The sequence below is a fragment of the Talpa europaea genome (assembly GCF_964194135.1).
Source record: "Talpa europaea genome assembly, chromosome: 1".
NCBI classification, from domain to species: Eukaryota; Metazoa; Chordata; class Mammalia; order Eulipotyphla; family Talpidae; genus Talpa; species Talpa europaea.
This window is the reverse complement of record NC_140073.1, coordinates 31,886,120-31,900,124: the sequence shown is the minus strand read 5'-3', so window position 1 is coordinate 31,900,124 and position 14,005 is coordinate 31,886,120. Positions and strand designations below refer to the sequence as shown.

Genomic DNA, 14,005 nt, shown 5'->3' with positions numbered 1-14,005 from the left:
GTCATTTTAAATTTTTTTCCTTGAACATGTAGAAGCAAGATGTTTATAATCTCTTGAAGTGGAATGATCCATAGTGTCTTTTGATTACTTTTTCCTGCCGTGAAGCCTATATTAGAATTAACTTTGAGTCAGAGGCACTTGGTCACTCAAGAGACGACTTAATGAAACCTCTCATTTTGTGGTCAAGGAATCAAAGCCTAGGAAGGAGTAACTTTCCCCCAAATTATTGGAGAGCCAGAGATAGAACTTAGCTTTCCTATTTTTGAATCCAGAGGTCATTCTGCTATGTGGTACTACCTCATTTCCTCTTAGCTGAATAGACCCTAGAATTCAAATTCCCTCTAATGATGGTTTAATCAAAGCAGACATACAGATAAAGAGTAGTGAGGCATTCCAGTGCCTCTGTGTCAATCGATGATCGACTTGGGGTTATTTTTGCCGTATCTTTATGCTTTAAAAGTAGGTTTTTTCTTGTAATTTGTTACTGATTTTTGCTTGGGCTTCTCTTAATTGTCCATTTAGATAAGAAAGCCGTTAAGGTCACTCCATTGCCATGTGTGCAACTCCTGTGTGGCTCGATATGATCAACACTGCCTGTGGACTGGACGGTGCATAGGTGAGAGACTGAATTCTTCAGTTACCACTAGGAAGTTAACCATATGCTTAGTTAGGTGTGTGACATATAAGAAAAAATGGAAGGGCATCCAAGAGGTCCATTTTGTGCCTCTTCTTGCTAGGAAATCATCTCTATGGTATGTAATACTTTGGAAAACTAATCATCCGTTTTGATGATAATGTCATTTGCACAGTATTTTAGTGTTTATAATGCACTTTCAAAGACAGAATCTGTTTCATCATTGGAGCACATCTGTGAGGTTGGTGTTATTATCCCATCGCCAGGGTCAAGAGGGCAGCACATACAAGAGTAGGGCCTGGTTACCTGGCACCCTTACTCTTCTGTGCTCCCATATACCTCCCTCAGGCTGCAGGTTGCTCCGCTTTTGCTCTGTACAATTTCCTGCAACTTATTTATTTAGTGCTGCTCCTCAGATTGTTTTCTCTCTTCCCCTGATGAAGTCAGTCCTTGATCAGCAGTTAAACTCATATGGACTTAATACATGGCAAGAAAAGAGATGCAGGATATGATTCTGACCTTCTCCCTTCCTCCAATGTACCAAATCATCTTAGAGCCGTATATGCTTAGTAAACTTGGTTCTATCCAAAAAAAAAAATCTTCTTTTAGGTAGGCAATGAATAAATATTAACTAACATAGGCAGTTGACCATGACATATCAGGGATGTTTAGTTTTGGTTTAATGGTATTTAAAAGCAAAACAGCACCTTATTTCTTTTTTACTTTGGTGAAGACTTTTGACAGAAAAATAGCTGATAAGGTCTTGAACTGGAAAGTCACGGTAAAAGAGTGTTAAGTATACTGTTTTTCTTTTTGATGTAGGTTTTGGCAACCATCACTATTACATATTCTTCTTATTCTTCCTGTCCATTGTGTGTGCCTGGATTATATGTGAATCATACACCTGTAAGTATACCTTTTGTTTTTCTTTTCAGCAGGCTCATGTACCACACCCACACATAGTTTTCCTTGTAAAGGCTTGTATGTCACATTCTGGACTGAATGACCCTCAATCATACCCCTAGTAAAAATGAAATGGATACATCTAAGACTACTCTCAGCATGGGAAAGCTACAAGAAATTCCCAAAGAGCTTAGTTGTCAGTAGAATGAAGGAGATTGTACTCTTAAAGTGACCTTGTTAATTTGGGAAGTTGTCAAAAATACAAATTCATTTGAGGCAAATGCAGCTTTATTTCTCTGTGATGTAAGGAAAAATCAGCTGCTGAAATACAAAGCAAGAAAATGAAGAGTAAATCAAGTAGGAGCAAAGGAAAGGTTAGTGGTGGAAAGTTAGGGGAGGAGGAGATGGTCCCAGTCATTAAAGAAAAGACTCTGAAATCACATGCCACTGATACATAGCAAGTCCCAACTTAGAACTGATGGGAAAACTGTAACAATCATTGAAAGGTTGGAAATAATAACTTGGGAGAAAGCATTAGATCTTGTACTCCGCATGCCTGAGAAAGGAAAATAATTTCAGTTCAGTATAAAATGGCCTGTTGGGGTCTACTGAAGGGAATGACATCCAGCTTGACTAAGAACAACAGGGTTTTTATAAATCAGAGACATTCTGCAAGGGAGGGGGAGGTAGAAGAATCAAAACGGGAAAGAAGAGCACAAGGTTCTCTCAGTTCATAGGTGAGTTGGTGGTGAGAACTTTATGGGGAACACCTGAGAGGAGAAAGCATACAAGCATACATTGTACAAAAATGATCTTGATCTCTCTGTCTCTCTCTCTATTTGTATGTGTGTGTGTGTGTATATATATATGTGTATGTATATATATATATGTGTGTGTGTGTGTGTGTTTAAACATATATATATATTTAGCAACAGGGTTTAAATCAAAGCAGGAAGAATTTTGGTTAGCTCTCAAAATTGCGGGACATGCTTTTTCAACCTTGGAAAAACATACAGCTCTTGTATTGTCTTTATTTTGAATTTGTTTGACTGTTTTCAAGGCTTTGGGAGAATTGGGCTCTAGAGGCAGAGGCTTTGCTTCCAATCCCTTTTTTCCACCCTTCTATTATATTCAATCTCAGGGCTTCGGTCATGCCAATAGGATACTAGTTTGTTGCAGGGGCTAATCAGGAATGATCCAGGAAGACTTTATAAAGTGTTTCCCCTCTAGTTTTTCTCTTTTTTCCTTAACATCTCATGTCCCACCTCTTCCTTCCCTCCATTCCCCCTTCCCCACTTTGATTTTCCTTAGTTTAAAATTTTGTTTAGTTTTTGAAAGAGAAGTCTCCTGTGCTGTCCCTTAGCCCTCTCAATTTCCCACCCCAGAAATATCCAGTTTTACAAGTTTTGCTTTGTTTGGGGTTTCATTTTTTAGAGATTGTCATTAACATCTATTTGAAATTTTTTCCTTTTTGCCCTGCCATCGGCATGGAGAGGGGTTCAGTTACCTCATCAGCGCCTTTCCTACCTGGCCTTGGGTGCCTCTGATCATTAAGGAATGCTTTTGTAGCTCATTGTAACCAGTGATGTCTAAAATAGATCTGATAGTAAAAAGGCTGTGATTCCTGATCTCAGTTCTTGTGAAAGGCTCAGTAATCCCAAGCACTGGAATTTTAAAACCACTTAGATTCTGTCCTGTGGTGTAAGAAATAAAAGATTTACCAAGTGCCTCTTTCTGTTGAAAGAACTGCCCTTTTAAAAGGCCTAACAATAAAGCATATTCCTGGAAAACCTTTTCAAAAGGGTCCATGGACCAACTTGTCCCTTGGACTTGATCCTAGGGGAGAGAGCCAGATTTTACACTACTCTTGTCTGTCTCTCATCACTAAAAATAGTCACCTTTGTTTAGTGTCTGTGTCCAACATAAGGCTGTATTGATAAGGACAGAAGTAATTTTCCATCACAGTTAGTCTTTCCAAGTTGCTTTCTTATTACAAGCATTGGTTCTTCCCTGCACTTTGTCCTTTTTCTCTGACTCTGAGTCGATTTCTATGTGATACTTTGTTTCTGAGGAATAGTCGCACCTTACTTTCACTTGAACATATTTTGTTACTTTCATCCCATTTATATTCTGATGCTATAGCTTTGCAGTGAATAGGATATCATGTCATTTATCATTATTTCTCAGACAGAAAAAATAAACGTACTCCATGTTTCTAATGAGGCGTCACCACCATCCCATCTTCTCTGATTACTGTTAATTAACACTTCTGTTACCAGAACACTGCTGTAACCCTTTTCATATAATCTGATTGCAACTCTTTTGGCTCTATCCATCTTATCTTCTGTGAGGTCTGTTCTTAGAGTGGACAGTAAATAATACAGAAAGTGTTTCAGCCTCCTGCACGTTACAGGGAGAAAGATTTAAGTCAGTGTTAGAAAGATCTTCCTGTCAGAGCTATCTAAAGATGAAAACGATTGACTTGAAACAAAGTGAATTCCTTGTCATTAGCCAATGCCCATCTGTCTAGAATGCACATGACTAACACATACTGAAATGTTTGACTGTGTAAAATAATGTACACGCTCACTTGCCAGCCTTACCTTTGATATTAAATCTGAAATCAATCCTATGAAGACTTCGTCTGAGTTCATGCTGTGTTAACAAAAGGATTCCTGGAAGAGAGTAATAGAAATCTGTAGCTGAAAGAAAGTAGGTATTTTTTTCCCGCTCAGCCACTGTTTCTTCTTTCTTTTCTTGGAAATGATACTCTTTTTTGTTGTATCAGGTGCATAGACTGCATCTTTCTTTGCTGTACTAATGAAAAGCTCCAAAGCAAGTGTAATTTGCTTTAATGTGTTACCTTGATTGTTACTCTGTGGTGATTGCTCTTAGAATGCTTCTGGCATATATTCACAAAAGGTAGTTGGGAATAAACCAAATGAGACTCAAAAGAGGAGGAAAAAAACAGATTTTTAGGGCCAACAGAAAGGTGATAGTAAAGTCACAGACTCATTTTCCTCCAGTCCTAGGAGCTCTTAAGTGCTGCTTTGGAAAAGTGTCTAAAACTTCTTATCAAACTGTCAGAGATATTTATGAATCCTCAAGATACAGATCTACAGAACTCTCATCTCTGTGAATTCTATAGAATTCACATGGTCATGGTACCTGTGGAAGCCTCTAGAGTTACATTACCTTGAAATCTGTTCTCTTGTTTCTGCTACTTCCTACCTGTATTCTTCTTAGCTGCATGGATTAGGGAGTCAATATCACGAATAGTGAAATTCTATCTTTTTAATGAGCATATAAGTAGATGTTCCTGGGAAGAAACTGAGCTGTGGCCATGTGAATCTTGCTCTCTGTTCTTTCCTAGGGGTGTCTGTCTCACGAATCCCCTCACTTGGCCTCTCTTGCTCTAGAATAAATTAAGATGCCAACGCAAAAGTATACCAGTAACTGTTCATTTATGTTCTATTGGTATCTAGGGGCCTGTAAATTACCTTGTGTTTAAGAATGGCCTGTTGGTCCGAACCCTAAAGAGTTTATATTCAGTTCTGTAATGGTACATAACGTGGGAGAGGTAGCTTTCTAGGACAAATATTTATTAAATATAATCATTCTCAGTTGCCATGTCCTTGAACAATTAACATCTGGCCAGTGCATTTTATGCTGATAATGCTGATTTTAGTTGTGGCTTTTTGAACCCTTTTTGCTTTTATTCCTTCACTGTCAACTGCTGATGCAGTGTTAGACCCTAACAGTAAAGTACCAATTTTTCATCTTTGTTTGCTGGACTGGCGTTTGAAAGATAAAATCTTCAAGTTGAATTCTTGTCTGTGCCATCGTGTCTTGCTTTCTCTGTGCCTTAATTAGAATTGCAGTGATTTTAATCTTCCTTTAGAGTGGTCACTTGTCTGCTGCCTTTTTAAATAATGGGCTCCTTTTTTTGTGAATTCACAGATTGGTCACATCACTGTGTCACGACATTCAGAGAAGATGGACCGTGGACCTACCTCAATCAGATTGTTGCCTGTTCCCCCTGGATCTTATATATCTTCACGGTAGCAGCTTTCCATTTCTCATGGTCAACATTTGTATTAGTTAATCAGCTCTTTCAGGTATTTCACTTCTTATCATGCCTTTGAATGAAATTCCCAATACCCTGTACTAAGAACAAAAGACTTACTTTTCAAATCAGAAAACTTTAATCCTGCTTCCACCTCTCTGGGACTAGACATTGCCTCTTATTTCTGAATTGCAGTTTCCTTGTCTGTAAAATGGGGATAATAGAGTCTCTCTTCTCTCACAGGATGGTTTAAATGTTAGTATAACAAACTGTTATTACTGGCCCTAGAAGTTATCTAATCTGACCTCTTTATATTACCAGTAGAAGTCCAGAGAGGTAAACTGAATTGCTTGTGCTTAAGGTGAATTGAATTGTAAATGGAAATAGATGAACCGGAAATGTAGGTCTTCTGACAGTCCCACTCAGGGGCTTTTCCCATCACACAATTAAGTTATATGGTGTGTGAAAGCATGGGATGACTGTAAAGCATTCTGCAGATGTGAAATGTTTATTTTCCCTTACTTTTGCCAACCCTGCTTGTTATCCTTATTATTATGATGTAGTTCTTAAGTGGGTAGAAATGGGGAAGCACTGAAAAATACATTACTAAGCAATGGACATGGTAGTGACACTTTCCAGGAAGGCCGTGGCCTCCAGGGCAGCAGTTACCTGCAGCTTTCTACAAGGCTCCTACTCTTCCCTGCAGCCTGCCTTCCCTCGTGGGCATAACCTAATTCTCACTGTTGCTATGGCCTGCCTTCATGGAATGGACAGCCGTGGTCAGTCTGAGCCTATTACTGCAAGACCTCAGATGATTAGAGCATTACTCAACAAAAGCAAAATGTATTCTACTTTTATGGGGGGTAAATATTTCTATAATAATAAAAAAGAGCAAGCGGGAAAATGCTAAGGCAGGGGATTAAGCTAATAAGACTGACTGACTGACTGACTGACTAAACTGAGGTTTCTGGACATTCATCCCAATCTGTCCATCCGACATTTGCATACTCAAGTAGTAAGAGTGGGTGTTAACCTCAATGATTATTAATTATTACCATTTGTAGTACCTAATATTTATATCTGCTTGACATATGCCAAAGCACTTTCCCATCTATTTCCTTGAAAACATTTGAGGTATAGACCATGGCAAAGTAGTGTCTCCATCTCATGAATGAGGAAACAAAGCCTAAGAGATCTGAGTCCTTGCTTGTGGACATATGGCTAGTAGTAGATAGAGTTAGAAGGAGAACCTAAGATTTGAGTCATCAGTTCTAATTCTCTTCTTTTTTGGAAAAAAAACAAGTGCAAGTATATATGAAACTACAATAGTCTTAATTTTTTAAAAGAAAAGTTGATATATTTGTCTATAAGGCAGGAAAGTAGATTCAGAGTTTTGCATAGTTTTCAGATGCAGGAGTTCAGAGTAAAGTTGTTGTTGTTGTTTTTTAAGATTTTTTTTTTATACAAGAACCAGAGTACAGGCCAGATGCGTGGGAGGGTGAGAGGATTCACCAGAGACAGAATGGGAAACAGAACAGGCAGACTGATGAAATACACTGCTGAGGGGAACAGCGGGTGAGACAGGAGAGGTCTGCTGCACCATGTGGTATTCTTGCTGGCCGGCTGGGATCGAACCGGTGCTGCAGAGGCTGTGGACAGTTTCACAGGGCTGCGCTCAACTGCCTGCACCACCAGGGAGGCCCTAAATTTGTTTTCTTAATGAGCAAAACAATTGAGTTATTTGAAGACTTTCATTTCCGGAGTGCTCTGGTGAGTCATGGAGTCATTGTAGTGAGTCAAGCTGAGCTTCAGGGACTATTGGCCAGGACCAGTGTGGGCTTTATCCCCACACTGACCAAAGTGTTAGTCTCAGTTCTGCCACATCCTAAGGTATGTGGCCTTGGACTAGTCAATTCACCTCTATAACTCTCTGCGCTAGATATTTTAAATATTTTACCTCAAATTCCTAATCTGGTGAGGATTGTGTGATGAACTTCATTTATAGTTAAGGAACTTGGTGCTTGAGTGCTTTTGAGAATTAAATGATATAACTCAGTGAATAGTGATTTTAATGATTTGGAAGTTTTAAATTACTGTAAATCTTACCCTCCCCCAAATTTATGGATTTAAATGTTCTTCAGATCATTAACTTTTTAATCTGGTGCTTTTCAAAGAGAGACCAAGAAGAATACAAAAGTTAAGATAATTGCACTGGCACTGGCCTTTTTTCCCATCTAAAAGTTGCATGTTTGAATGTGTGGAGAATCTAAATATGGTTTAAGTCAAGATTTGAGTTATTAAAATAATTATTTCATGACTGCAGGTTGGCACTGTGCTTTCTTGAAGGCTAATAAAAATCAGACCAAAAAAATACCAAACTCATCTGCTTTTACATAAAAGAGTCTAGTTTCTAGCTGCTGAGTCTTTGCTATCTCCAGGATCCTTGGGCAGAAGGCTAGATGATACTGTTTTGAGGGAGTAGTGAATGTTTGCCAATGTTCCATGAGGCACCGCTAAGAGTGAGGGAGAGGTGTTTTTCATGTACCTCCCAACCTGCTTTTTCAGATTGCTTTTCTAGGTCTGACCTCCCATGAGAGAATGAGCCTGCTGAAGCAGAGCAGGCGTATGAAACAGACATTGTCCCTCAGAAGAACACCGTACAAGTAAGTGAGAGCTTTTTTGGCTGCTGGGTCCTGTGGAAGATACTAGCCTAGTCTTTGGTTCCTCAACCTAGAGCCAGCACCATGCCCACACTGCTATCCTCTAACTTGCTCTCTGGTGGAGCTGTACCTCTTCTTCTTGGAAGGCTCAGTGACAGGAGGTGAGTGGTATGATCATGCAGCACAAGAGTGGTAAGAATTTGGGATTTAGTCTGCTGGACTCCGCACGAATATTAAGTGACTGTGAAGTTATGCCAAGATGGGGAATCTCTCCTGTCAAACCACACGGTCACAAGGCTGCACACTGCTGGCATGAAGTCAGTGTGAGATAATTAAGCATGTGGCTGAGAAAGCCAGCCACAAGGCTCTCTGTGAAAGTGTTAGATGGTGAAGTTTGCCAAGATTTTCAACCTGGCTTTCTATTGCCAGCGATTCTTTTAGCTCTACATTTAATGTACGCACCTCTGTCTGGGAGAAGTTAGTTCTTCAGGTTTGGGATCTGTTTCCCCCCCTAGAGTACTGATTGTATGAAACTTGTCCTCCACTGTGTAAGTGTTTGTAAGGAGGCCATCATCTCATGATGTGAGCCTCAGGCTTTGAAGCTTATCTCTTATCACATATATCGGGGTCTAGGAGCCTGGGAGTGCTGCAGAGGTGACCCACAGCCCTCAGGGATTTGAATGCTCACTGCCTATCTCACAAGCAGTCTATTTTAAACCATTCTCGTGGTACAAGGCGAAACTGGTAAGCTGTTAGACAAGGAAATCAGAGCCTCAGATATAACTGATGTGTGTTCAGAGTGGAGAGAAACTGACTTAATTGGGAAGAGATGGCTAAAGTGATGGAAAGTAGAGAGTCGTGTTAAGCTTCTGGTGATTGTTTCAGACTGGTGGTGATGATAAAGCCCCTTTCCCAGTGGGTTAGCCGGAAGAATAAATATTTACTCAACCAAAGTGTGTAACTCTTTGGGATAGAGGTGAAATTTTAAACTGAGCCTTGAAAGATGAGGGGCAGGACATGAGGGAGTGGAAGGAAGGGCATTCCAAACCCTGGAGGAGTCTGCTTATAGGGGTGAGAAAGCTGGGTGTGTTTGGGCTGAGAAATGGCAACATAGGCCAGAGGAACTAAGAGCCTCTGTGAATCTCCCTTCTGAGTCCTGCCCAAACCACAGATTTATTTCATCTGTTCTTTCCTAAGAGACTTTTACTCCTAACCATCTCTTAGGCTGGGCTGCATAATGTTCAGCATGCTACCCTGTCCACTCCATGTGCTCAGTCCTCTTCCTGAGAAGTTGCCTTCTGAGGAGCACTGCTGCTGTCCCTGATGGACCCCACTTAGCAGCAGCAGCAGGCAGTCAACCTCACATACACAGACATGTGTGTAGGGGGTTGGGCCAGGCACTTGAAAGATACAGGTGTATGCATAAAAGTAAATGTTCCTCATAACTGGGTGGACAGTAGATTCTTGGTGTCGATTGCAGAAAACAAAATGATACTGAAGAATGTTGTAATTTTAGGCAGGCTTCAAAGGGCAAGTGGGTCTTGACTGGGCCTTAGAAGTGATAGGACTTAAAAGGATAAGGGAGTTGTGCAACCACTATGGAAAGCTGTGTGGAGATTCCTCAACCTACTAAAGATGGAGCTTCCATATGACCCAACAATTCCACTGTAGGTATTTACCCAAAGGACACAGAAACATTAATTCCAAAGGGCACCTGCGCCTCTATGTTTATAGCAGCACTGTTTACAATAGCTAAGCTTTGGAAATACCCCAAATGCCCAAAAACAGATGACTGTATCAAGAAGATGTGGTACATATATACCATGGAATATTACTCAGCATGCAAAAAAGATAAACACATGCAATTTGCAGCAACATGGATGGAGCTGGAAGGGATCATGCTCAGCGAAATAAGCCAGAAAGAAAAAGAAAAATACCGGATGGTCTCACTCATAGCAGGAATCTAGAAAACTTAAATAAGGGACCAGGAAAAAGAATAACTATAAGAAAGAAAAAATCAAAATCAACAAACAACTTAAACTAGAGACACACTATAGGGGGGGCGGGGAAAGGAGGGATTGGGGTCAAAATAAGGTTGCAATTGTATGGGGAATAGAAAAAGAAAAAGAAAGAATAGTGTATATATAACCAATGGGGGGAAAAAAAAAAAGGATAAGGGAGTTGCCTGAGGAAAGACTGGGGATGTGGGTTCCAGGTAAAAGAATCACCCATGCAGTTATGATCATGGGAAAAAATAGTGCCAGAGACGCTGTAGCAGGGGTCTATAAAGATGAGTTTGGGGGGATAACACCTGAGGAGTTTAGGGCCTTGAACACAAAGGTAAGGAGTTTGAATTTGAGCCTTATGCAAGGAGTGTCTTTATGGGATTTTGATTAGGAGGTGGGGCGCTGTGACTATATCAGGGTTTTTAGGGGACCAGATAGTCCTAATATATGCGATGAATTGGAAGGAAGTGAAACAGAGAAATTATTTAGAGAGCTGCTTAGAAAGTTTAGAAAAAACCCCTCTATTTGTGATGTTTCTGACCTACCTGACTTTTGAGGTAATCAAAGTCTGAATTAGGGCAGTGGGAATAGAAGGAAAGAAACTTATTGATGGCAGTAATCATTCCAGTGAAGGGAGGACCCAAAATGAACTTACTCAGTTGCTGGGCAGAAGCCAGGGCATCTCAAAATAAAGATTCAGGTCCACAAATAGAGCTGGACTTTGGGTTTAAGATTCTAGAAGCCTATGAACTGCCTGATTCACCTCTGGATTCCTGCACAATCTTCAGGGGGTGTTGTATATTATAGATTCTCAGTGAATGTTTGAGTTTTGAATGAATTTCAAGAACTAAACAAAAAGTGTATTAAGACTTGTTCTCTTCCTTTCTTGGCAGTCTTGGGTTCACCCAGAACCTGGCAGATTTCTTTCACTGTAGCTGCTTTGGCCTGGTGAAGCCCTGTGCTGTAGACTGGACGACACAGTACACCATGGTCTTCCACCCAGCTAAGGAGAAAGTCCTCCGCTCCGTATAACGAGAAGCCACCAGAACTATCACTCTGATTTGTGTTTGCGCCTCCTCCCTGTGGTCTGCAAGTAAAGCGAAGATTAGAGTTCTCAAGAAAAACGTCATACTTTTTTTAGATATGGCAAGATGTACTGTTCCTGAGCGAACTTGGCAGACATCTAATAAAAACTTTTATATTTTCACAAGAAAATGCAAGTTACTGTTTTTTTGAGATGAGTCACTAATTAGGGATAAAATATGTTATTTTAGATACTTCATTGGCTGTTTCAAAATAGTGCTATTTCAACTTGTGATTTTTGATAAATTATTTGTTTTATCTATAAATATGTAAAAATATTTAAATAGAATTGAGGTTTGCTTCCACACTTAATTAAAAAAACACTTTTTTTATAATTTGAGACTGAGTTTTTGGTACTTCACACTTGTAGTATTGTTCTCCAACCCCCTGAGGGCCAGGATCAGTTTCCCCATTGACTGAAAGCCATAAACTGAAAAACCAGGTTCAGTTTAACAGACCAAGACTTTTATTGCCCGGCAAGCAATGGAGATGAGAGAATCCATGTTAAAAACAAAACACCTCCCCGAGCTTCAGAAGGGCTCCCCATGTATCTAGGGAATTGGTGCATCATGAATTCAGGGCGGAGTCTGTACCACACATAAGGGCCCCTCTCGCACACCTCCCTTTCCCACCACAGGGCACTCAGTTGCCACCTCAGAGGTAACCATTTGTGTCCAGCTCTGTGGCTACTGCCCTCCTATCTCACATTCCTGAGGAAAGGCACAACTTTGTATAAATACTCTGTCTCACAGTTCCATTTTCTTAAATTGAGAAAAGGTGTATTAAAGCAAGATTAAATTCACTTTTTCATTTTAAAAAAGTGAAAATACGAAGTCTTAGATTAATTATTATTTTTACTTAGTCCAATATATTAGACCATTGAGATTGTTAATTTCCCTTGTTCTGAGGGAAATGCTAACTTAAACTCTTGGTATTGTATATAAAATCCCCTGGGCCCGGCACTTTCCTGCTGAAAATCCTTCTTCAGGTTCTCACTATTTGCATGGTAAAAACTATATCCTCCCCATGTCCTCAAGGCGTCAATCCTATGCCCTGCTTTTGCCTACTAGTATCGTTCTAACCTCATTGTAGGGTAAGGAAAAATGTCAGGCTTTTCTGCCCTCCCGCCATCAGGATAGATGACGGATCCCTGCGGTCCTGAATGCATGCCTGACGGCGGGCACCTGGAGTAGGGTGTGGGCATAGGTAGATGGGATTCACCTGGGCTGAGACTGTGCTTTTAAGGGCAGCATCATGGGGACACCAGCAGAAGCCGAGAAGCAGCAGAACGAACGGAAGAGCAAAGAAGCAGAGAGAAGGCCGGAGAGCCCAGATAGAGTGAAGACTTGCTGGGAGCTGGGAGGCCTGCCAGCCTCCCAGCCCCCCAGCACCCTACCTGCTGTGTACCTGGTAAACCCCAATAAAAACCTGCAAAAAGCCACTGAGGACTCTGACTCCTCCTTTACCCGGTCTGCTGGGTCATAGAAAACCTGCTCTGGGGTCTTCCTGTCCCTGCACACATGTTGTACTCTAACCATGCTGACCTTCCCATTCCTCAAGGATCTGGTTTCCTTTTCTTTCTTTGCAGGTAAAGACACCTAAATCCCTAAATATTTTGTGTCTTCTCCGAGTGCAATAGTGTAATCTCCATAAAAAGGAGAGGCTCAATGTTGCCCATCCCACCTGCCGAAAGGTGGAGCTAAGTGGGAAGGAGGAACTATGAGCCCTGGGAGATGAGGCTTGGAGGAGGCACCTGGAACAGAGAGATGTGGAAGAAAGAGGCCTGACTTGCTTCTTGGCTTTAGACTTGCACCGGGGACTTGAGGGGACACAGAAAGGGAGACACACAGAGTCAAGATGCACAGAGATACTTGGAAGAGACTGGGTAAGAAACCCTGGGGATGCTCACAATGGCAGCTGTTTTCTTGATTTGTACTTTCTTTTTGTCCCAGACTTGCCTGCCCCTCTGCCCTTTTCCTATGGTTCCCTGCCAGAAGATGCCTTAGACCGGTGGCAGGCTTTCGGGCCAACCCTGTTTAGCTGGGCATTTAACAATGAGGGGGTGGGTAATTTTGGGTGTTTTATTGGGAAACACCCTTCTTTTCTCTCTGCATGCTATTAAGATTCAATCTATGAATCTTACTGCCATCTTTATGTGGTGGATGGCAGAACCTCTTTATAGCATGCAGGCTTGGCATCGCTTGCATAAGTACCTCAGTTTCCTAATTTGTATATAATAATAGTATACACCTCCAAATGTTCTAAGGATTAAATGTGTTATTGCATGTAAACTGCTTAGAATTATACTTGGCATATAGTAAGTGTTCAATACATTTTGACTATTCAGAAATCTTTTTAAAATTGACTACAGAGAGCGAGAAGCTAGAGGCAGGAGAATGTGCCTAATCCTACTCTCCTGTACTCTGTCATGTGCTCTGATGTTAGGGTTCTGAAATCACAATCTCTGTGGCAGCTCACTTTCCATTACTCTCTGCCAGCAGACTGGGAGGAGGAGGGGGAAGAGACTCTGTCCTGCTTGCCGGCTACTCCTCAGTGTTGTTCGGTGACCCTTAACCCTCACATGATCGTTGGAATCAGGGTCTAGCTTTTCTTCTGTGTTTCCCAAACAAACTCCATTGAGCCCCCCTTCGAA

At 41.0% G+C, this 14,005-nt stretch overlaps 1 protein-coding gene across 1 annotated transcript in view; it reads left to right on the top strand.

Annotated features, from left to right (window-relative positions):
* Window positions 1-11,301, top strand: part of ZDHHC13 (zDHHC palmitoyltransferase 13) — a gene marked incomplete at both ends in the record, with an annotated part of 40,976 nt that extends 29,675 nt beyond the window's left edge. The window contains 5 exons of the mRNA XM_084242416.1: window positions 523-616; window positions 1,457-1,540; window positions 5,498-5,655; window positions 8,169-8,266; window positions 11,163-11,301. Coding sequence (XP_084098542.1) covers window positions 523-616; window positions 1,457-1,540; window positions 5,498-5,655; window positions 8,169-8,266; window positions 11,163-11,301 — 573 coding nt within the window. The remainder of the gene's footprint in view (window positions 1-522; window positions 617-1,456; window positions 1,541-5,497; window positions 5,656-8,168; window positions 8,267-11,162) is intronic.
* Between the last annotated feature and the right edge of the window lie 2,704 nt (window positions 11,302-14,005).